The sequence below is a fragment of the Oncorhynchus mykiss genome, chromosome 20 (genome assembly GCF_013265735.2).
Source record: "Oncorhynchus mykiss isolate Arlee chromosome 20, USDA_OmykA_1.1, whole genome shotgun sequence".
Classification (NCBI taxonomy): domain Eukaryota; kingdom Metazoa; phylum Chordata; class Actinopteri; order Salmoniformes; family Salmonidae; genus Oncorhynchus; species Oncorhynchus mykiss.
Window position 1 is genome coordinate 12816432 of NC_048584.1, and position 24366 is coordinate 12840797.

The 24366-nt window shown below is 41.6% G+C and overlaps 1 protein-coding gene across 3 annotated transcripts; it reads left to right on the forward strand.

The window, feature by feature from the left end:
* Positions 1-203: 203 nt before the first annotated feature.
* On the forward strand, positions 204-17034 carry LOC110498999 (polycomb group RING finger protein 5-B). Of its 3 annotated transcripts, none has more exons than XM_036955844.1 (9): positions 204-448; positions 1480-1807; positions 5456-5552; positions 6027-6082; positions 7490-7549; positions 8181-8326; positions 9600-9698; positions 11057-11146; positions 16395-17034. In XM_036955844.1, exons 2-9 carry the CDS (start codon positions 1696-1698, stop codon positions 16440-16442), a joined length of 708 nt encoding a protein of 235 aa, XP_036811739.1. In that variant the 5' UTR covers positions 204-448; positions 1480-1695; the 3' UTR covers positions 16443-17034. The 3 variants fall into 3 exon arrangements, with proteins under 3 accessions (XP_036811739.1, XP_036811740.1, XP_036811738.1); XM_036955845.1 differs by having other exon boundaries at positions 204-397; positions 8184-8326; XM_036955843.1 differs by having other exon boundaries at positions 205-397.
* The last annotated feature ends 7332 nt before the right edge of the window (positions 17035-24366 follow it).

Below are 24366 nucleotides of genomic sequence, written 5' to 3' on the forward strand. Positions count from 1 at the left end.
ATAGGCTAGGTAGCCCAGGCTACTTCAGATCTATAGGCCCACAAGTCCATCAATCAATACCATGCCTCTGCTCGGGTTGATGAACAGGTTTCAGGAGCTTTGTGTTTATCATATTATATAGACTACGCGTTACTGGACTAGAGTAGTTGGTAATTGAAGGCTGCGCCCTAGTTTGTGTCCAATCAGAGGGTATCTGCCGTGGAATGAATAAAGCAGCAATGCGTAAACAAGCGCTGGATCCTCCTCCGCTCCTTTCCTATCATCTATTCTGAAACCAGTTCCGTATTCAGTGCTAGCCTACATTAATGTAACATCGGCGCCCACATCATACAGCGTATATAGATAGAATTGTCGGATAAGATCACACCATCTCGACCATGGAGCCTTGAACTGGAATGTAAGAGATGCGTTTACTACTCGCTACTCAGAAGCCGAGAAAACGATGCTTGTGCGTATCTTTTTTCCGTAGGTGCTGTGATAGTAAAGTTTGGGGTGGGTTGGGAATGCGATCATGTGTCATACGGGCTATCAAGTTCTAGACATGTGCTTTTTGGTCATAGTCAAATGTGTGCCGTGGCGCTAGTTTATTTATTATCTTAGTGATTGAATTATCTTTGTACGGTCCCCACAGTTAGGCTGAATCTTAAGTCAGTTTTTCAGGGTATGATAAACTCACCATAATGTAATTCGCGCAATACCGTGGTTGACAGAATGACGCGTATGGTTTCCTGGTGATGATGAGGGACATAAGCCCCAATTTTGTCACTGTAAAGGGGACCATCCTCGATTTCCTTACTGCCAATTGAGGATTTTCAGCAATCAAATTTGTGACAATTATATCATATGACATTTCTTCTCAGAATATACCAGTCATAGGTTTACCTGGTATTGAACTCTGGGATCATGCAACAGCATAATGACCATAGCTAGCTAATAGCGAAAGCAGAGATCTCGATTTTTTGTGTCGTTCCGCTTGAGTGGGCGAACCGAAGTAGCCTTTCTCCAAACTTTGGATTTGAAAATACTATTTCAATTCTATTACTGTGACAATGAAGGGGTTATACACTTATGTCATAACAATCTTTGGAAGGAACTGAAGTTGCTTTCGATTTAAAAAAAGCATAAAGTGGGCGGGGCATAAAGGTGAAACGTTACATGCACCTGTAGCCTTGACTTGTAATGAAATAGGTGTCGGTACTGTTCATATTTAGGTGCAGGAGCTCCACAAGACTTTTGAGATAATATTCTATAAGAGGAACATGACCTCAAGCAGTAGAACATTTGAGGTGCCGGTAATTAGCTCCTGTCCAAGTCAAGCACTGGCTGTAGCTTATCCATGATATTTGTTTTGGTCAAATGTATTCTATTTCATGAAATAATACAACTTTGCAATTTGCATTTGTGGTAACAGATTTTCAAATATCAAGCATGTAACCTGGGAAATACCCAAACAACGCTGTTTTCTACTTTCATTCACAGACACCCACAGCACCACAGAGATGAACATGCAGCACACTTGATATCTCCCTGGAGGGGAAGCCTGATTTAAGATGAAGCGACTGAAGGGGAAAACCCAGAAGTGTGGAGCATTTCAGAAAATCCTGTGAACTCTGACCTCCAGCCCCCATCTGCCATCATTCCTTTCCCCCAAATACACAGCACTCCCATCCATCAACACTCCTGCTCTGGTCCAAGATGACCTCGCCGAGAAAGCACCTGGTCAAGGATTTCAACCACTTTATCACATGCTACGTATGTAAAGGATACCTGATCAAGCCCACCACGGTGACTGAGTGCCTGCACACCTGTAAGCCCCTCCTCCCCCTTGTTCTCTCTTTCGCTCTCTCTCACTTTCTTACTCTCACTCAATCTCTCACTCACTCACTCACTCACTCACTCACTCACTCACTCACTCACTCACTCACTATCTCTCTCTCTCTCTCTCTCTCTCTCTCTCTCTCTCTCTCTCTCTCTCTCTCTCTCTCTCAGGTGCCTCATTCATAATGACATCATGTAATCTGACATCATGTAATGTAGGCCTGTGGCTATACCAGAAAAACAACAAATTTTCACTATGCATATTTTTATGATTTCAATTTAGTTCTGCCTAATATATATGCATTATACCTAACTTCCCTTACTAGAAATTATATCTAACAAGGATTTTATGCAGAAATATCCTAAGGATTTTTTTGGGGGTGTAGTGTGACTTAAAAAAAAGACATCTTATTTGTTTTATGCCACAGCCTTGCACAGTCACAGCAATGCATTTTTAAAAAGCCCTCTGTTGATCTCATCGATGTCATATCCTGCATGATTTACAGATCATATTACATGGCATCCTTCTCCATTTCTGCCCTCTCCATCTGAACTGAATGTTTTATTGGAGGAGAACGGCAGATCTCACTCCCATGAATGACACATCTCAAGTGATCAGGGTAAAACACAGTCATCTGTAGGTTCAGTCACCATGACAACAAATATCCTCCACACAGGATAAGCTGTTTGTGTCCAATGTATTTGTTTGTTTGAGGGCAAAGTCACTTCTTTACAGTCATATAAGTTGTATTGACCCCTAGCCATAATCTCAATAATGAAAAATATCAGCCGCTGCCTAGTACAGTACGTTTTTGCTGTTGCATGATCTCTTTCAGTGTGAATGCCAGTGAATTTCAGAGATCTCCAGCAAAATATACATTTGACATTAGTCTCAACTGTTTTTGTTGTAACATCTACTATAAATCAAATCGAATTGTATCGGTCACATACACACATTGAGCAGATGTCATTGTGGGTGTGGCGAAATGCTTGTGTTCCTAGCTCCAACATTGCAGTAGTATCTAACAGTGCAGTAGTATCTAAAAACGATTCACAACAATCCACACAAATCTAAACGTAAAATAATGGAATTAAGAAATATATAAATATTAGATCGAGCAATGTCGGAGTGGCATTGACTAAAATACAGCAGAATAGAATACAGTATATACAGTTGAAATTGGAAGTTTACATACACCCTAGCCAAATACATTTAAACTCAGTTTTAAACAATTCCTGACATTTAATCAGAGTAAAAAATCCCTGTCTTATGTCAGTTAGGATCACCACTTTATTTTAAGAATGTGAATGTCAGAATAATAGAAGAGAGATTGATTTATTTCAGCTTTTATTTCTTTCATCACATTCCCAGTGGGTCAGAAGTTTACATACACTCAATTAGTATTTGGTAGCATTGCCTTTAAATTGTTTATCCTGGGTCAAACGTTTCGGGTAGCCTTCCACAAGCTTCCCACAATAAGTTCGGTGAATTTTGGCCCATTCCTCCTGACAGAGCTGGTGTAACTGAGTCAGGTTTGTAGGCCTCCTTGCTCGCACATGCTTTTTCAGTTCTGCCCACATATTTCCTATAGGATTGAGATCAGGGCTTTGTGATGGCCAATCAAATACCTTGACTTTGTTGTCCTTAAGCTATTTTTCCACATCTTTAGAAGACCCATTTGCGACCAAACTTTATGTCTGACGTCTTGAGATGTTGCTTCAATATATCTACATAATTTTCCTGCTTCATGATGCCATATATTTTGTGAAGTGCACCAGTCCCTCCTGCAGCAAAGCACCCCCACAACCTGATGCTGCCACCGCCATGCTTCACGGTTGGGATGGTGTTCTTTGGCTTGCAAGCCTCCCCCTTATTCCTCCAAACATAACGATGGTCATTATGGCCAAACCGTTCTATTTTTGTTTCATCAGACCAGAGGACATTTCTCCAATAAGTACGGTCTTTGTCACCATGTACAGTTGCAAACCGTAGTCAGGCTTTTTTTATGGTGGTTTTGGAGCAGTGGCTTCTTCCTTGCTGAGCGGCCTTTCAGGTTATGTGGATATAGATACTTTTGCACCTGTTTCCTCCAGCATCTTCACAAGGTCCTTTGCTGTTGTTCTGGGATTGATTTGCACTTTTCGCACCAAAGTACGTTCATCTTTAGGAGACAGATGAGCCATATGACGGCTTGAAATACATCCACAGGTACACCTCCAATTGACTCAAATGATGTCAATTAGCCTATCAGAAGATTCTAAAGCCATTACATAATTTTCTGGAATTTTCCAAGCAGTTTAAAGGCACAGTGTATGTTAACTTCTGACCCACTGAAATTGTGATACAGTGACTTATAAGTGAAATAATCTGTCTGTAAACGATTGTTGGAAAAATTACACGTGTCATGCACACAGTAGATGTCCTAACCGACTTGCCAAAAATATAGTTTGTTAACAAGAAATATGTGGAATGGTTGAAAAACAAGTTTTAAAGACTCCAACCTAAGTGTATGTAAACATCCGACTTCAACTGTACAGGATTTCATGAGTAAAGCAGCATGTAAACATTATTTAAACATGATCAAAGTCACTAGTGTTCCATTATTAAAGTGGCCCGTGGTTCCAAGTCTATGTATAAAGTACAGTATTCAGAATGCAATTACATGTGAATTACATGCAATTACATGTATACGTATAGGAAACGTCTGAAGAGAACATCTGCCACTATTACACACTACTGTGCACAGTGAGGTCTGTCTCATATGTGTCACGCGCAATAGGTGGTGCTGGCTATTGAAAGAACATGTAAGCTGTTGTCCCGACATATCGTTTCCCTTGGCAGTCATGGTTGATTGAGAATGACAGCAGCTCACTTCTGTACGTTTGCGAGGATTGTTATGTAGGCTATAGGTCGGTGCATAGTGCACAAGTACATAGAGTATGCGTCGTGTTGACAATGGCAATTGCTAGAGGGGAGACTGTGCCCTGTATTTCCGCAGAATTGTTGATCTGTATTTGTATCTGACGATTTGACGACATCCCGTTGTGGGACGTCGGCTTAATCCTCAGGTCAGTATTGTATGGAATCGGTTTGTGTTCTTAAAAGAACGATCAGACCGTACATCGTGCACCACCTCATAGATGGTGTACGTGTGTCCGTGTGCCTTATTGCACATACAGTCTGTGTACATGCACGTGTGTGTGTGTGCGCTCTGTGGTATTGGCTGCAGCTGACCTTGGCTGTGTGATCGACGTGTGTGATAGAACTGGCCATGCTATACCCACTATTTCCTTATCTCCCTGCCCGGTCCGCAGTTTAGATTTCAACTGCAAGCGCAAGTTTTTAGTCATGTTTCAAGGCTCAACAAACACTCTGCTGTTTATCCAGTTGAAACTGTAGAGATGAGATGTTAAGAGTGCTATTCCTTTTTGGGTCTTAAACTTTACTTTCAATTGAGAATCATTTTATTGTGGAGATTACCTGAGCGAAAGGGATAAGGAAAGAGAATATGCCGTCATCGTGGCATTTATTTAACACCAGAATGGTGTGATAAAAAAAAATCCATATTTACTTTAGGTCCGTATTTTGAGATGGTCAACTTGTCTTTGTCTCGATCTCCTTTTATTCTGTCAACAGTTTGTAAAAGCTGCATCGTCCAACACTTTGAAGACAGCAACGACTGCCCCAAATGTGGCATTCAAGTCCACGAAACCAACCCTCTAGAGATGTTAAGGTAATACACCTAATTTGACATCTTTGACAGAATCTTATCTGCATTTATGTTTTCCTTTTGAGAATCACAGGATCGTAATGTATACTACTGAATAGATGAATTTATCAAAGCCATCAGTAAAGTATAAACATGCTGGCCTTTGCGCTTCTGAACTGGCCCTAGCCGGATTTTGGCAGTTTTTCTTCAGTTGTCTACTTGACTTGTGAGATTGTAAGGCTGGTGTGGGCTGGGCTGGGGGAGGATAGAGTGAACTTGAGCTTGGCTGCGGTGAGATCCAGGCAACAGCTGGACACCATTCTGGAGCCAAGGTCTCAGCTGAAGACCTCACCCAGTGCTCAGCCACCCAGCTACCCAGCCCACAGATGCAATGTCTGGGAATGTGTATGTGGGTTTGTGGTTGTGTGTGTGTGTGTGTGTGTGTGTGTGTAAGTGTACTTACTTTTATTCTTCCTTGACGTCTCATTCTATCGCCAGGTTGGACAACACTTTAGAGGAAATCATTTTCAAACTCGTGCCTGGGCTGAGAGAAAGTGAGTGAAGTCATTTTAGTATCCACCAACATCAGATATATAATCTTGCCTTTGATAGTAGGCCTAAGAGTTACTCAAGCTGTTTTCCATTCGACTTGAATGATATAACTCCTGCCCTGCAGGACTCTACAGTGCTACCATTTTGGGGGAATAGAAATACTTTGCTGTGCTACCTGGAATTCTTATTTGGGAGCACTAGTGCCCCTAGAAAATAAATTGCCCAGGTAATAATTATTGTAATGATTTCTTCGCTGTCCCGCAGCCTCAGCAGTACACAAACACGTGGTGGCACAGAAGGAAAGTAAAAAGGAGAGCTTTTTCGGGAGATGAGCTTCAAACGTAGCTAGGATTCATATAGGCCCAAAGTAGGCTATATCTCAATCTTAAAAATCTATTGTTCTGGTGCTCCTAAACCCTGTATTTTGTAATTGCTGGCAATTCGTATCATTAAAGGGGCAATCTGCAGTTAGTACATCCATATTTGGACTCATAAACGAATGATATAAATCCATTGATTCTTGAAGAGTATAACTTCTAAAGGCCACATGAGCTTAGTTAAACTGTTGTACCCCATCAGAAGCTAAAATATACGCTTTTTCCCCCCCATTGTTTGTAAACAAAGTCAATGTAAACAAAGTAACACTGTATAGCCTCAAAACATGGTTAAAATTATAATCCTTGCATCCTTAGCTCTGTCTATGAATTTGAGGGTTGTTACATTTCTCCATCCCAGGGGAGAACGACTGCCCCTTCTCATTGAAGCCACGGTAGATCAAGTCCAACCGTGGTATTGCAGGCATTGTTAGCAGAAAACAGGATCCCCATTATGGTGAATGGAAAAGATGGCAATTTTCGTGGTCAATCTTCGTGTAAATATATATATATTTTTGAAGACAGTCATGGTACCAATAATTGCTTCTAATACACCAGATGTACAGTATGTCCTTGAACCGATTATTTAAAAATCGCACATAGAAGAAGTATCCTGAGAGGGGGCAGAACTGAGCTAGCCTACAACGTCACTTACTGGACTAGTTCAAACTGCGCATGTTATGTCTCCATGAGACACCATCTTAACCAACTTAATTGGCTTCAATGCGCTACTGATTCTTCAAATAGGAATGAATGGTGTCATGTGATCAACGGTTTTGTCCATTTATATGTACAGTCATTGCTCCAGCCCCATCCCTCAACCTTTTACTGAAACAGTGACAGGGACAGCTTTGTTATCGTTCAGCAGCAGATTGCCGCTTTAATACACCAAATATTTTTCATTGTGCTCCTAAATTTCTTTGTGCGCTCATATATTTTTAAACTTAGGAGCACACATTCTCCTTGTAATTGTTTTTTTATCATAGAGCCCTGCCCTGTGTATACATATCTTCTCTGTTTTTGCTTATTGACTAGAGGAACAACAGCAGGAGATTGAGTTCTGGAGGAGTCGAAAGTCGAAGGAGAACGGAGAAGGTAAAAGATCTGTATTTAGTATCCATGAAGACCAAGACCCTCAGGGGGGACCAGAATGAACCTTGGGCTTGGGTGTGCAGAGGTGGGCTGTGATGGGTTATTGAGGTGAAAGGTAAAGAGGCTCTATGTGGGAGACGGATCAGCAAGGCGACAAAGAGAGAGAAGGAGTTACGGTACGACTTAGGTTCTATCGCTGCAGTGGCGCACGACCGTAGGTGGCTGTGAGTCATATGAGGCTGAGAGGGAGAGAAGGAACAAGAGGAGGAGGGACAGCACACTCTACAAGGCATCGACAAGATTAGCCTGTTGATGAGGTATAATACAGGTGGGGAATAAATCAGATGGAAACCACAGGGCGACTAAAGGTGGATGGATTCAGTCCGCCAGACTTAAATGCCATCTCCATGACAATGTGATGATAGACAATTTGTCCCAAAGGTCTTACCTTATGATTTTGCATTTCGAAGTGAAAAGCGAAAGACATCAGGATCAATCAAACCCATGCTTATTGTGAAGTGTCTTTTCACAGTTTTAAACAAATTCAAGATAAAGCAAGCTGAACTTGTGTCCAGTGCGTGCTCTTGTTCACACACATAAAGTATAACATGCTTATCCATTTCTTTTGTCATAGAAGATGGCCCCCGATCAAAGAGGTCTAGGCTGGATGCCGAGAATGATGACGGTGGAGATGGAGACTACCACAGGAGTGACCCTCAGATAGCCATCTGTCTGGATTGTCTACGCAACAACAGTCTGGTGGAAGAGAGCGTTGTGAGGGTAAGTCGCGGGGGAGAGCTCTATCTGGAGCGCCTCTCTGCTGCTCTTTCCTCCACGTTCACCCTCTTCCCTGTCTCCCTAACCTCATTCCTCCCGCTCTTTTAGGCTGATTTGGTTAGGTACAGTGTTACGAAGCTAACTCCGTTACGTCCCTCTAACTGTCTAACACCGCAGAATGTGAGTTTGGTAGAATATAGAGAGGCGATGACGCTGTGGTTTTCCTTTATTTCCTGGGCTGCCATTGAGAGCAGGTCATTCAGTCAGACACGCTCCTCTATCAGCAGGTGTTAAAACAGTCCATCACTAATTAGGCAGTTGTTTTCATGAAAATAGTGGTCCTCGTTGCAACAGTGGTGTTGCTGTTCGTAATTGGTTGGCAGAACAGTGAATATGTGGAGAGAGGAGAGGCTCACAATTGGTTTCAAATTGAGGCATACTACATACAAAAAAAATGGGGTTCCTCAAGTGTTCTTTGGGAAGGGTGGTGGTTCTATGTGGAACCATACTGACCCAAAATAACCCTTGGAACCCTTCAATGGTTCTTTGCACTTTTAAAAAGGGTTATTTCCTCTTTTTGTGATAATTAAGATGTAGGGGCAGTGGCTCGTTATATTATTTTTGGGGCGTGGTTTGTGCAGAGCTCTTTTTGTGCAACCGTGAGTGAGAGTCATTCCGGTTGATCAAATCTGTTGTGTTCATCTATTACATATTATATATATGCCTATGGCCAGTGACGGTGTCTTGTGAAAGACTCACATATGGCCTTGTGTCAATTGAGAACGGTTGACTAAGTCAGTCCTTCTCAACCCTCTGCTCAGGGACCCTCGGCTGTTCCAGAGCTAGCACAACCTGATTCAACTTGTTAGTAAACACAACAATAAAAGCTATGGAATTTTAGCAACATAATATGGCTATTAAACCAGAATATAAAAAAAAACATATATGGTTTTACAAAGACTGAGACTGAGAACGGTTATTTATAGAACCTTTGAGAGTGAGAAAGGTTATTTATAGAACCATTCTCCATAAATTCTCCATAGAAAATGTCCTATATGTTGTTTTTAGTGTGTATAGAAGGAGTTTCTCTGCACCAAAAGGTACAAAAGGTGTCAAACTATTCCTAATTTACACATTCGTTGATTTATTTATTTATTTTTACCTTAAAATGGCTGTTTGAATGTTTGGATTTGCATGCTCTTCACATAAGTAAAAAAAAAAAAAAAAAAGGGAGATGTGCCTGAATCATTAAAGTAATCTTCTGAACCTCCTCTAGGGCTTAATGAAGAAATTTATACGCTGCTCGACTCGAGTGACAGTCGGAACAATCAAGAAGTTTCTCAGCTTGAAGTTAAAGCTTCCAAGTTCTTATGAGGTAAGAAATGAAGCTTTTGTATGTGCTCTATACCCTTTCGTATGTATCTACTGTATGACAGATATTAAGCCATATATGCTATTGAATATTTATCCTTTTATGTCAGTTTTGTTTGGGCCTCACATACAGTAGCTGTTCCCGCAGAGTCTCTCCTGTGTGTTTGGTGTTGTGGGTAAAAGTTCTGGCCTTGTTTGCAGGCCCCCTGCTGTACTGAGTCTGTCCTTAAGGCTTCAGCATGCTTTGGTTTGGCTGGCACCTTTGCTGATGATTTAAAATACCTGTGCTTGAAAAACGAGAAAAAGCGGCAATAGTACTGTTTGTCCATCTTGAGATGCCGTAGCCAGTATACACTTCCTCAAAAATGTCAGAATTATTCTAAGATAACTCCAGAAATCAGTCATTCACTTTGACGTTTTTGCCGAGGAGATCTTAGTCACGTAATTTTACATCTAACTGAGATGTTTAGTGCAATATTTCTCAAGTGAGAAAATGTGCATGAAAAGGAGTCATATCTCGTTGAATGACAACACACACAACACAAACATGCAAGAATCCCTATTCTTGACCAATGATCGACAAGGGGGCGTAGACTTCGGCTCCGAACTTCGGCTTGCCTCGAGAATTTTTGTGTGTGCGGCATACTGTAAATATTGGTGCATTGTGGGAAAATGTGGGCGGGAAATAATTTCTGTATTTCGAATGGTACTGTAATTCCACCCCACAAAATACAGTACCGTACATTATTTCTGGAGCGCAAAAAACCTTTTGACCGCTAGTGGGTGCATGGTATTGTTGTTTCTAACTTATTAAAGGGATACTTTGGGATTTTGGCAATGAGGCCCTTTAACTTCTTCCCCAGTGTCAGATGAACTCCTGGATTCCATTTTTATGTCTCTCTGTCCAGTATGAAGGACGTTAGAGGTTGTTTCACGAGCCAATGATAACTAGTGTTAGCGCAATGACTGGAAGTCCATGGGTATCTACTAGCACTTGCCGTGGCGCCCATTCGTTTACAGATCTCCCCTTACTTTCAATCAGTAAAACATTTTTTCAAGGCCTGAGGCACTTTTTCAGACACATTCCTGAAGCCCAAGAAACAAATACTTAGCTTCCTAGTACATATGGAAATGAAAAAGGTTCAGGAATGACTTTTTTGAAGGTTACTGTAAGAGTGATTTATTCAATAAAATCTTTTTGACATTGATGACAGGCACATGGGCCCCCAGAGCTTTTCTGTTTGTTGGACCAGTATAAGAAAGGAAGATTTGTCTAGGTCTAGTCTTCCTCTCAAACAGCATATACTCTCACTATGTCCCGCCGTCTACCTCTTAGTCACCAGCCTCCGTGTCCCCTCACAGCTAGACGTCCTATGCAACGGGGAGATCATGGGAAAAGACCACACCATGGAGTTCATCTACATGACGCGGTGGAGACTTCGCGGTGAAACCGTAAGTAAGCCCCAAATGATATCAATGCCCAACCCCCTGTTCCCCTCATTTTGAAAGATGCTAAGCCCTGTACCTTTCTAGCCATGGGGATAAACTGTGGCTGCTGAATGACGGTCCTGGAGTCTAGTCTCCATGTGAGTCACTGCTTTGCTTGGCTTTAAAGCTGATTAGCTGGTTAGACGTCTGAAGTCCACAGCCACTCTACTGTATAATCTGCCACAGCAAGGAGGATTTAAAAAAAAATTAAACCTTTATTTAACTAGGCAAGTCAGTTAAGAACAAAGTCTTATTTACAATGACGGCCTACACTGTACCAGTGGCACGGTTAATAGAGTTGATTACAGGTCACCTTTAAAATATGTCTGGTACTATAGGTTCACATCAAAAGTACGGTGAGTTAAATTGGTGGTTCCTTGTGTTGCAATGGTACGAAACACCATTGGAGACATTTGCAAGGCTAGTATGGTATTGGTAGCTCATGGTAAAATGCAGTTGACATACAGCACATAGTGTATTTCTACCTCTCTTCCTCAATGAATTCAGAATTTACCCACTTTGTTCACTTCACCCCCAAAAAAAGCACGTTGTGGTTGCTACATCTGGACCTTCAGTCAACCATGCATAAACGTAACCAAGCACCCCAAGTCCTTTGCACAGTATGCTAGGCTAACTAACACACTTCAGCTTGACCTCAAAAGCACTTTTGCTGGCCAGGCGCCTTGGCTGCTAATTTCATTGCCGATGATTGTCGCTTTTGGATGGGCTGATCGGGGCTCCGGCAACACGGGGTCAGGTCAATGAATCGCTGTATTGGTCCAGGGAGACAGGTGAGGAAAGCAGTGAAGGCCCCTGACAGCTGCCCTAGCAGGGTGCCTGTTCCTGGGCTCATTGCCTGACACTCCTCTTCCACAGCCATAGCTCATTACCACTGGCTCAATAGAGGGGCCTTCTAATGAAGGCGTCCTGTTAGCAGCAGCAAAGACCATTTCTGTCCCAGTTTGGTTTCAACATACAGTACAACGCACCTAAGGCCTCGTAAACTGTACAGTTTTAATAGTTCAATTGATTCCCCTGTTTTGAATGATACTCTGCTAAGAGATGAAATGTTATTTATAATAACATTTTGAAATGAAAATGGATGCCCCCCCCCTTCAGCAAAATGTATCTTACCTAAACCCTCCCTAAAAACAAAAAAATATATCAAAAGTGACCTTCCCCATTACCCAAAAGAATAACTAAAACAAAGTGGATAGCAGAGCCTTAGATATGCAGTGAGAAACAGTTTTGTAAGCATTACATGGCAACATGGGAATTTTGATAGGACACAGGGCTGCGGGCCAGAAGGTTGTGGGATTGCAGACCACCGTGGACAAGAGTAGGGGTGGAAAGATCTCTGTTATAGTAAAGCATCTGTTTTGCAGGTCTGAGAAAAAAAATAGCCTTTTTTTTTTTATAAACATCTCATGCAATTCTACGTAATTTTACATGTTAGCGGAATCTTTATTTATTACCATACAAATCAACTAAATTACCAGCTAAGAATGGACAGAGAGATGGACCATGTGATCATCTGATCATATTTCTCCAATGCCAAATCAGTGTAACGAAAATGTCCCTGTTTGCAAATTAGGAATCTGAGCATGGTACTTTCAAACGTTAGGCCTACCTTTCCACCCCAGACAGAGTAGGCCTTCCAATGCAGAAAAACATTTAAGCTTTAACTGCTAAGATACTCTTCTTCCGTGGCTTAACCCAACGAGAGGTCACAAGTGTTTCTGTAAAAGACGTCTGGGTTTAAACATATTTTATTGTACAGAACGTGAATAGCTTAATCAGTTGCTAGTGACAAAAATGGATTACTTCCCAAGCAAAGTCAGCCTCTGAATGTCAAAGAAATGAAACAATGATATCCCTATATGCATCGGAGTCACGGTTTTCCCAGGTATTTTAAAGCTTGTTTCTAGCATAATGCATCACGGACCAAAGGGCTGATATAGATAGTTTTATATAATCGGATCTGTAAAAAAAAAAAATACAAATCTTAAGCTAACAAGGTAGGCCTGTGCTTTTTGCCATTTTCTTTCATAAAAGGTGGGCCTATGGCATACCCTCTCATACCCTCTTAATTCGACTATTGGTTTTAACTTCACTGATACGGAGGGAGGCTATTTAAAGAGTGCATAGTGGGTGGAGGAATTGCCTGACAAATCTATGGAAATAGCAGCCTATAGCCTAATTTAATCTGTCTAACAGGTAGGCCTACCTCTTATTTCTAAAATAGGAAGAAATAGGCTCCAACACAAAGCCCTCTTGTTGTTAGTAAAATCTAATCAAAATGAAGACGATTGAAATGAATTATGCCTACTCGAATTTGCCTACTTTCAGCACCATGAGCTGTCCATTTCGGATAGATTGTGCTGCGGCTGCTGCTTCAAGTTTCAGCACCACAATGTAAGTTACTCGAATCTGATTGATTGAACTCGAGCTCTGATAAATACATAATGGGCAAGAAACATATTCTTTTTTAATAAAAATCAATTATAGTAATAGCAAGCTATCAAAGTTTGATCAGCAAGAGCAGAGCAGGGTTGGAATATCCATTGCAGTGTGCAATGCAGCCTAGTTTTATATACACAATCCTAGCAGCTATCTTAGAAATATACGTTTGTTCTGGGCTTCTCAGAGCATGCACTTCATAGCCTATAGCCTAAAGACTATGGATAATTTGATTGAGACATCACTAAATAGCCTATAGACACAATTGATATTGTGCGCCCAGCAGAGATTCAGAGATGAGGGCCGGAATCAGGCACACATCGATATACAGTGCATTTGGAAAGTTTTCAGATCCCTTACATTTTCCCACATTTTGTTACGTTACAGCCTTATTAAAAAATGATTAAATAAAAACATGTCCTCATTGATCTACAAACAATACCCTATAATGACAAAGCGAAAACAGGTTTTTAGAAATGTTTGCAAATCTATAAAAAATTTGAAACAGAAATACCGTATTTATTCAGGCCCTTTGCTATGAGACTCAAAATTGAGCTCAGGTGCATCCTGTTTCCATGGATCATCCTGTTTCTACAGCTTGATTGGAGTCAACCTGTGGTAAATTTAATTGATTGAACATGATTTGGAAAGGCACACACCTGTCTATATAAGTTGACAGTGTATGTCAAGGCAAAAACCAAGCCTTGAGGTCAAAGGAATTGTCCTTAGAGCTCCAGGACAGAATTGTGTCGATGCACAGATCTGGGGAAGAACACAGTGGCCTCAATCATTCTTAAATGGAAGAAGTTTGGAACCACCAAGAATCTTCCTAGAGCTGGCCGCCCGGCCAAACTGAGCAATCGGGGGTTAAGGGCCTTGGTAAGGGAGGTGACCAAGAACCTGATGGTCACTCTGACAGAGCTCCAGAGTTCCTCTGTGGAGGTGGGAGAACCTTCCAGAAAGATAACCATCTCTGTAGCACTTTACCAATCAGGCCTTTATGGTAGAATGGCTATAAGGCACCTAAAGAACTCTCTAACCATGAGAAACAAGATTCTCTGGTCTGATAAAACCAAGATTATACTCTTTGGTCTGAATGTCAAGTGTCACATCTGGAGGAAACCTGGCATCATCCCTATGGTGAAGCGTGGTGGTGGCAGTATCATGCTGTGGGGATATTTTCAGCGGAAGGGACTGGGAGACTAGTCAGGATCGAGGGCAAGATGAACGGAGCAAAGTACAGAGAGATCCTTGATGAAAACCTGCTCCAGAGTGCTCAGGACCTCAGACTGGGGTGAAGGTGCACCTTCCAACAGGACAATGAACCTAAGCACACAGCCAAAACAATGCAGGAGTGGCTTCGGGACAAGTCTCTGAATGCCCTTGAGTGGCCCAGCCAGAGCCCAGACTTGAACCCGATCGACCATCTCTGGAGAGACCTGAAAATAGCTGATAGAGCTTGAGAGGATCTGCAGAGAAGAATGGGAGAAACTCCCCAAATACAGGTGGGACAAGCTTGTATTGTCATACCCAAGAAGACTTGAGGCTGTAATCACTGCCAAATGTGCTTCAACAAAGTAGAGTAAAGGTTCTGAATAATTTTTTTTATATACCTTTGCAATTTCTAAAAACCTGTTTTTGCTTCGTCATTATGGGGGTATTGTGTGAAGATTGATTAGGAAAAAACTTTTTATTCAATTTTAGAGTAAGGCTGTAACGTTACAAAATGTGGAAAAAGTCAAGGGGTCTGAATACATCCCAAATGTACTGTATAGCCTAATAAGCAACTAATTCTAAAACACTGAGAAATATTGGAATTTCATCAATTACAAATTACATGACCCTCCGCTGGACTAGATTAAAAATAAAATAAAACCTCCCCTTGACTGAAATGTAAAAAGCATGACCCTCCCCCATTTTCCTCCAGGTAACCATTCTGTAAATGTCGATCCATCCCTAATTTGGGCTTGCATTAAATACAGGCTTTGGCAAGCTTAAAATAACCTTGTCCTCAGGCCTTATGCAGAACATTCTGATGCCAAGAACAGAGTCCCAGGAAGGAATCAGTAAAGCGCTTTTAGCTTAGAAGAACTATATCCAGTGAAGAGATCCATGTTAAAAAAAAAGAAAAAAATCACATGACAGTATTACTGATCTCACATGACCAAATTTGTCATCTGGGCCAGATCGTCCCACTTTGATTGTACCAGACAGGGATAATCTGACTGGTCTCTTAGGAATTCTCTATCTGTGCAGAATATGTGACAGCTCTGTGATGCCAAGAATGAATTCCTGTCCTCCCCTGGACCAAATGACCAGGAACTGGGTCAGTGTGGGCCGACTCATTTCCGTTCTCTTCGGGATTGTACATAAGTGTCTCCTGCCTACCGCTGCTGTCTGCCTGCCTGCCTGTCTAAAAATAGGGCTGCTGCATGTGATGTCTGTGGATTGTGTCTTTCACTTTCACCTGCTCTGGCATCAGACTTGTTCTCTCCTCATCACACTCCCACCGCTCTGCACTCACCTGCATTAGTGCTCTTCTCTCACTGCAGAACATCTTACTGTAGCTACGAAGCTACAATCTGTAGAGATTGTGTTGTTTTTGTGTTCTAACTAGCAAGTTCCCCTGTAAGTGTACTGTATATATTGTATTCTTACAATGCTAGAACATCTACCTTCCTTAGTCTCTGATTACTGTCTCCATTATAATGGGTTCTGTCCAAGGGTGATCAATGTCATCTCTCTCTTTCAGGACTACCCAATGGTACTAGAATATCGCCCACGGATAGACTTTGGTTGACGGAGGGAGACGTGGGACTGCTCCTGCACTAACAGCCCATTGACAGACTACACAATGAATGGATGTGCCTGGCACAAGAGACAAGGACCACACATCTTCTTATCATCTGCATGCAGTAATCCGTGATTGCCTCTAATCTCATTCTGTTCTCTTACGTTATCCTTCAGTTTCACTGTCTGCGTTTCATTTGTCAAAAACGCATCAAGGGTTTGAGAGCATGCCTGTGTAATCATGACGTATTGATTTTTTTTTTTTTTAAAGTACCGAAACGTAATTGACTGAAGAGTGAAGACATGCCCTTTAATTCTACAGCACATTGAAGTGTCCCTAATAATACAAGGTGAAATGACTAGTAGTCTGTTGTTACGCAACACAACAGAGATATTACAAGACAGGTGTGCGCACTGGCAAACGGCTCCTAATATTCCACCTTATCTATGCTGGATTTCGTGTCTTACATGGCTCCCTCCCTTATTCCTGTTTTTAACTACGGTAGTGCCTTTCCCCACATGCCTCTTTCAGTGCAGTGCCCTCCGAAATTCAAACTGCTTTTCATATGAAATCCCGAATAGTGAATTCAACAGCCCCAATATATAGTCTACATACAACTACAAGGAAGCTATGGATACCATACCTACCATATCCCTATCTCAATAAGCTATATTCTTCCATTCCATGCCATTTTGATGTTATTACCGCATATTAAGCAATACAAGTACTGTAAGACTAGATTTGGCGGAAGAAGGTTAGAAGGAGCTGAATATCACCTACACTGTCTGAAATGTGTAGCTGTGTGTTTGTGCACTATGTAAACGTATTGGGCATTATTGTTGACTTGTACATAGCAGAGATTTGTATAGACTGTTTACTACTATGCTGTATGTCCTACCGGATGGCTTAACATTAATTTATTGTTGTTGCCGTATAGAAACTGCCCAGACTGTCGTTACAGGGTCCGATAACCCTTGCCATTTGTATCTAATTGTGGATCAGTACACAAGTGCTTTAAATGCTTTTTCCCTCTTCACATACAGTGCCTTCAGAAAGTATTCACACCCCTTGACTTTTTTCAAAATGTTTTTGTGTTACAGCCTGAATTTAAAATAGATTAAAATGAGATTTTGTGTCCCTGGCCTACACACAATACCACATAATGTCAAAGTGGAATTATGTTTTCCCGAGAAAAAAAAAATCTGATTAATAAAAAATGAAAAGCTGAAATGTCTTGAGTCCATAAGTATTCAGCCCTTTTGTTATGGCAAGCCTAAATAAATGATGGATTAAAAATGTGCATAACAAGACAGATAATTCGTTGCATGGACTTTGCATAGTGTTTAACATGATTTTTTGAATGACTACCTCACCTCTGTACCTCACACATACAATTATCTGTAAGGTCCCTCAGTCAAGCAGTACATTTCAAACACAGGTTTAACCACAAAGACCAGGGAGGGCACCTATTTGCAGATGCGGGGGGAAAAAACAGACATGGAATTTCCCTTTGAGAATGCTGAAGTTATTAATTATACTTTGGATGGTGTATCGATACACCCATTCACTACAAAGATCCAGGCATCCGTCCTAACTCAGTTGCCGAAGAGGAAGGAAACCGCTCAGGGATTTTACCATAAGGCCAATGGTGACTTTAAAACAGTCACAGAGTTCAATGGCTGAAAACTTTGTAGTTACTAGACTATACTAACCTAAATGACAGAGTGAAAAGAAGGAAGCCTGTACAGAATAAAAATACTATAAAACCTGCATCCTGTTTGCAATAAGGCACTAAAGTAAAACTGCAAAAAATGGGGCAAATAAATTAACTTTACTTCCTAAATACAGGGCATTATGTTTGGGGCAAATCCAACAAATCAAAGAGTACCACTCTTCATATTTTCAAGTTTGGTGGTGGCTGCATCATGTTATAGGTATGCTTGTCATTGGCAAGGACTAGGGAGTAAAATAAATTGAATAGAGCTAAGCACAGGCAAAATCCTAGAGGATAACCTCGTACAGTTTGGTTTCCAACAGACACTGGGAGACAAATGCACCTTTCAGCAGGACAATAACCTAAAACACAAGGCCAAATACACTGGAGTTGCTCACCAAGACAACATTGAATGTTGCTGAGTGGCCTAGTTTCAGTGTTGACTTAAATCTTCTTGAAAATGGCAAGACATGAAAATGGCTGTCTTGGAATGATCAGCAACCAACTTGGCAGAGCTTGAAGAATTTAGAAAATAATAATATGCAAATTGTACAATCCAGGTGTGAAAATCTCTTAGAGACTCACTCACAGCTGTAATCGCTGCCAATGGCGATTCTAACATGTAGTGACTCGGGGGTTTAAATACTTATGTAAACAAGATATTTCTGTATTTCATTTTCAGTACATTTGCTAAAATGTCAAAAAATATGTTTTCACTTTGTCATTATGGGGTATTGTGTTTAGATGGGTGAGAAAAAAATATCAATTTTATCAATTTTGAATTCAGGCTGTAACCCAACATTTGGAATAAGTTAAGGGGTATGAATACTTTCTGAAGGCACTGTATACCATTCATCTTTTTCTCACTCTCATCGAAACACCAAAGAATAAGAGCAGAGACAAACAGCAGTGGTTGTATTTTATCTGTTACATTTTAACAGAGACATAATAATTAAAACATAATGTAGGGAAACGTTGAGAGTACTGAAGTCTCCTTGGTAGGAAACAAAACGTTTGCAATTTGCCACTGTAATAGGAATTTCCATACAGCAGATGTCTGTCAATAGTAAGTTGATGTTCATTTGCAGTTATGTGCGAACCAATCAATGGACAGATTGGACACTACTTTCTGGAAGGGCCTACAAGTTCAAGTCTTTACAAATCTCCGCAAGTAAAACTTTGAAGCTTACTTAGCATTCTTGTGTACTTTCCTGTTTCACACATGTGCTTTTTCCTGTTTGAAATGGTATCTCTTATTTTCCCTAAAAACTCAGCTCTAGTGGTTTTAAATGTTAGAAAAGTAAATGTTTAGACCGAATAATCCTAGAAACGTCTCTGTGCTGCAATGAACAATATGTATTTTTGTAACAAGAAGCACTTGTAGATATTTTATCTTTAAAAATGACATTGTTTGTTGTACATTTAACAAACTTAAAATGCTGCCTGGAATAATCTATTATATTTTTCAATGTCAATGCACCTACAAGCATTCCTAGAAAGATTAGAACTGTACATATGCAAGAGCTGCTCTATATGTGACATAATAACAAAAATACAAAAATCCAGAACACATTGAATTAACTTGGTGTCATTTCATAATTGACAAGTTACTTATCTGTCAAAAGTGTGATTTTTTAAAAAGTTTTAAAGTTTCAAACATTTGGTTTCAAGACTACTTTTCTTAATAATATGAATGGTCTGCATTTTGTGATTGTCACTGACTCCCTCTAAATGTTATTCTTTCTTATGGAGGCAAAGTTGATCTTCCTGATTCACTCCTAAATCCAAGGATCCCAAATGGTATCCCAGTTCCTTTCAGTTCCATCTTTCATCCTGACAAAGAGCGACTTAAACCTTCTGCTTCTCCTGGACAAACATGGCTCCTCAGTGCTCCACCTAGAATTGCAAAGCTACCGGTAATTTACCAAAGTTACCAGAATCTTCAGTAATTTTGTCACGCCCTGACCTTAGAGAGCCGTTTTATTTCTCTATTTGGTTAGGTCAGGGTGTGATTTGGGGTGAGCATTCTATGTTTTCTATTTCTTTGTTTTTGGCCGAGTGTGGTTCCCAATCAGAGGCAGCTGTCTATCATTGTCTCTGATTGGGAATCATTCTTCGGCAGCCTTTTTCCCACTTGTGTTTTGTGGGTAGTTATTTTCTGTTTGGTATCTGTTTACCTGACAGAACTGTTCGCTTTCGTGTTGTTACGTGTTTCTTTGATCAGTAAAATCATGAATACTTTCTACGCTGAGCTTCGGTCCACTCATTCCGACGAGAGCTGTTACAGAACTACGCACCACCAAAGGACAAAGCAGCGTGGTCAGGAGGACTGGACCTGGGAGGCAGGCTTTCCTAGACGGGAAAGGACCCTAGAGGCAGGCTGGGGAGTATCGCCGTCCGAAGGAGGAGATAGAAGCAGCGAGAGCAGAACGGCGACGTTATGAGGCGTTAAACCATCGAGGCACGAGAGGAAGCCCCAAAAACTTTTTTGAGGGGGGCACACGGGGAGATTGGCAGAGTCAGGGTTTAGACCTGAGCCAACTCCCCGTGCTTATCGTGGGGAGCGTGTGACTGGTCAGGCACCGTGTTATGCAGTGATGCGCACGGTGTCTCCAGAATGCATTCATTGCCCGGTATGCTCTATTCCATCTCCCCGCAGTTGCCGTGCTAGAGTGGACATTCAGCCAGGAGGGATTGTGCCGGCTCAGCGTTCCTGGCCTCTCTTCGGCATTCCTGGCCGCTCAGCGTTCCTGGCCTCTCTTCGGCCCAGGTTATCCTGCACCAGCTCTACGCACGGTATCCCCAGTTCGCCAGCATAACCCAGTGCGGCCTGTTCCAGCTCCCCACACTTGCCGGGCTACGGGGGTATCCAACCAGGACGAGTTGTGCCAGCTCTGCGCTCCAGACCTCCGGTGCGCCTCCACGGTCCAGTGTGTCCTGCGTTGGCTCTGCGCACTATGCCTCCAGTGCGCCGTCATAGCCCAGTGCGTCCTGTGCCAGCTCTCCACACTCACCGAGCTAGAGTGGGTATCCAGCCAGGACATGTTGTGGCAGCTCCACTCACTAGGCTGCCAGTACGTCTTCTCAGTCTGATGAGACCTGTTCCGGCTCCACGTACGAAGCCTCCAGTGATGATCCATGGCACGAAGCCTCCAGTGATGATCCATGGCACGAAGCCTGCAGTGATGATCCATGGCCCAGAGCCTGCAGTGATGATCCATGGCCCGGAGCCTGCAGTGATGATCCATGGCACAAAGCCTCCAGTGATGATCCATGGCACGAAGCCTCCAACGACGGCCCCCAGTCCGGAGCCTCTAGCGACGGTCCCCAGTCCGGAGCCTCCAGCGACGGTCCGCAGTCCGGAGTCTTCAGCAGGGGTTCCCAGTCCAGAGTCTCCGGCGACGATCCACGGTCCGGTTCCACAGAAGCCTAGGGAACGGGGGCTACGTCCCGAACCGGAGGTGCCACCAAGGGTAGATGCCCACCCGGGCCCTCCCCTATAGGTTCAGGTTTGGGAGTCCGCACCTGGGGGGGGGGGGGTACTGTCAGGCCCTGACCTTAGAGAGACGTTCTATTTCTCTATTTGGTTAGGTCAGGTTGTGATTTGGGGTGGGCATTCTACGTTTTCTATTTATTTGGTTTTGGCTGAGTGTGGTTCCCAATCAGAGGCAGCTGTCTATCATTGTCTCTGATTGGGTATCATACTTAGGCAGCCTTTTTCCCACCTGTGTTTTGTGGGTAGTTATTTTCTGTTTAGTATCTGTTTACCTGACAGAACTGTTCGCTTTCATTTTGTTACTTTGTTAGAGTGTTTCTTTGATCAATAAAATCATGAACACTTTCCACGCTGCGCTTTGGTCCACTCATTCCGACGAGAGCCGTTACACATTTGGTAATTAACACAAAATCTTTGTCAATCTAACTTTGATAATTTATACTTTAATAACTTTAAAAATATATATGAATATACATTATTTTCAATTAACTCTTCCAACTATTTACTTTTTTGCCATAACTGCCACCAGTTTGACGCCAAAACATTGACAGCAAATACATATTGACATAGTAGAATAAAAGTGTGTAAAAAAAATGTAAGGATATATCATGCTGAAACTCTCATATTAAACACCAATGGTATTCACTAAGTTTATTGTTTATATTTAGGATAATGTTTAACAGCTTTCACGAAATGTTTCTATTTTCAAATCAACTTAATTATTTATTTTATAAATGTTGCATGTGATAAGACCACACAAAGGTCCAGAGATAATTAGACACCTGTGATAATCTGAAGTACCTAAAAGGGAAACTAGATGTCTTGTGATAGACTACAAAAAATCCTTGAAAGATACAAAAAATGATGGCAGTTTACTGCTAAACTTTGAAAGCTTCCAGTAATATACCCTCCCTTTGCAACCCCAGAGGGGCCCTTAGACAGAGTCTCATACTTTCACCATGATTTCATCAGTGCTTTATCTGCCAATGACAAGGTTTCTCCTATATTAAAACCAATCAACATTTTGACTACTTGAATACTAGGACACTGCTTTTGGCAGGGAAAAAAAACATGTGCTGAAGAAGTGCCCATGCTGTTTTGGAGTGGGGCGAGGAGGGCGAGGAGACAACCACAGCTGTCCAGTCCAGATTTTGCATTTGCTTGAAGAAAGTGAAGGTTGGTTACATACACACACAGCACACAGTACAAAAGCTGTTGACTGCCAGACAGAGGCACGCTAACTTTGGGGTCAGTGTTGCTATTTGAATGATCCCCTGAAAGGACCATCCCTCTGGTGACCAACACTGTCTGAATCCTGATCCCTACGAAAAGAAACGGTTGCTTTCCTTGGATTGGCCCAAAATATTATCTCTGGATTTCCATTCAGCCCCTCAGCCAAACTGTCACATTTTCCACAGGCCCCCTTCCTTTCTTCTCTCTGTCTGGAGACTTCCACTACTAAATGGTCATGATTGTGAGGCCGAAAAAAAAAAACTTGGCTGACCTGAGTTAAGTTTATCCTCCTTGTGGACAATAGGGAGCTGCTGTAACACAGCTTAAGTTCTGCAAGCTGTGGCATTCTTATCTGTGCTTGAGAGGAGCAGTAGCTCTGATGCACCAGCTGGGTTTAAATTAAGCTCAATGCTCTTCGGGTCCATTTTTACACTTTTGTCTCCCTCTGCAAGCGACTGGCTCCTCCACTGACTGGCTATAATTGGAGGAGTGTTTACTCAGCTGCAAACATTTACATGTCTATGCAAAGTCCCCATAATGTTTTCACATTTACTACTGGTGTTGTGCTTGCATACAGACACACACTATGAAATCATGTTTTTAGCCAGGAGTGGTTGTGGGAGGAAAGACTGATATCAATGTCTCATATTGCCATTAGACATACTTAAAAACAACAGTCTGTTGCTAATTCTGAAAAAGAGAGCTCCAGTGCCACTAAACCTTTAGATTGGACTGTTTAAAAACAGTGCTTGTTTGTGTGAGTAATCTTCATTCCATCCACTCTGGGCAGTGTGTGGTACTATATCAAAACAGCCAGCAATTACAGTGCCTCTCAAAAGTATTCATCCCCCTTTGCGTTTTTCCTATTTTGTTGTAATGGACATACACAAAATAGTCCAAATTGATGAAGTGAAATGAAAAAAAAAAGACTTGTTTAAAAAAATTCAAAAGAATAAAAAACAGAAAAGGGGTTGATGCATACTGCATACAGAAGTTGGAGGTTTACATACACCTTAGCCAAATACATTTAAACTCAGTTTTTCACAATTCCTGACATTTAATCCAAATAAAAATTCCCTGTCTTAGGTCAGTTAGGATCAACACTTTATTTTAAGAATGTGAAATATCAGAATAATAGAAGAGAGAATGATTTATTTAAGATTTTATTTCTTTCATCACATTCCCAGTGGGTCAGAAGTTTACATACACTCAATTAGTATTTGATAGCATTGCCTTTAAATTGTTTAACTTGGGTCAAACGTTTTAGGTAGCTGTCCACAAGCTCCGTACAATAAGTTGGGTGAATTCTGGCCCATTCCTCCTGACAGAGCTGGTGGAACTGAGTCAGGTTTGTAGGCCTTCTTGCTCGCACACGCCTTTTCAGTTCTGCTCACAAATTTTCTATAGGATTGAGGTCAGGGCTTTGTGATGGCCACTCAAATACCTTGACTTTGTTGTCCTTAAGCCATTTTGCCACAACTTTGGAAGTA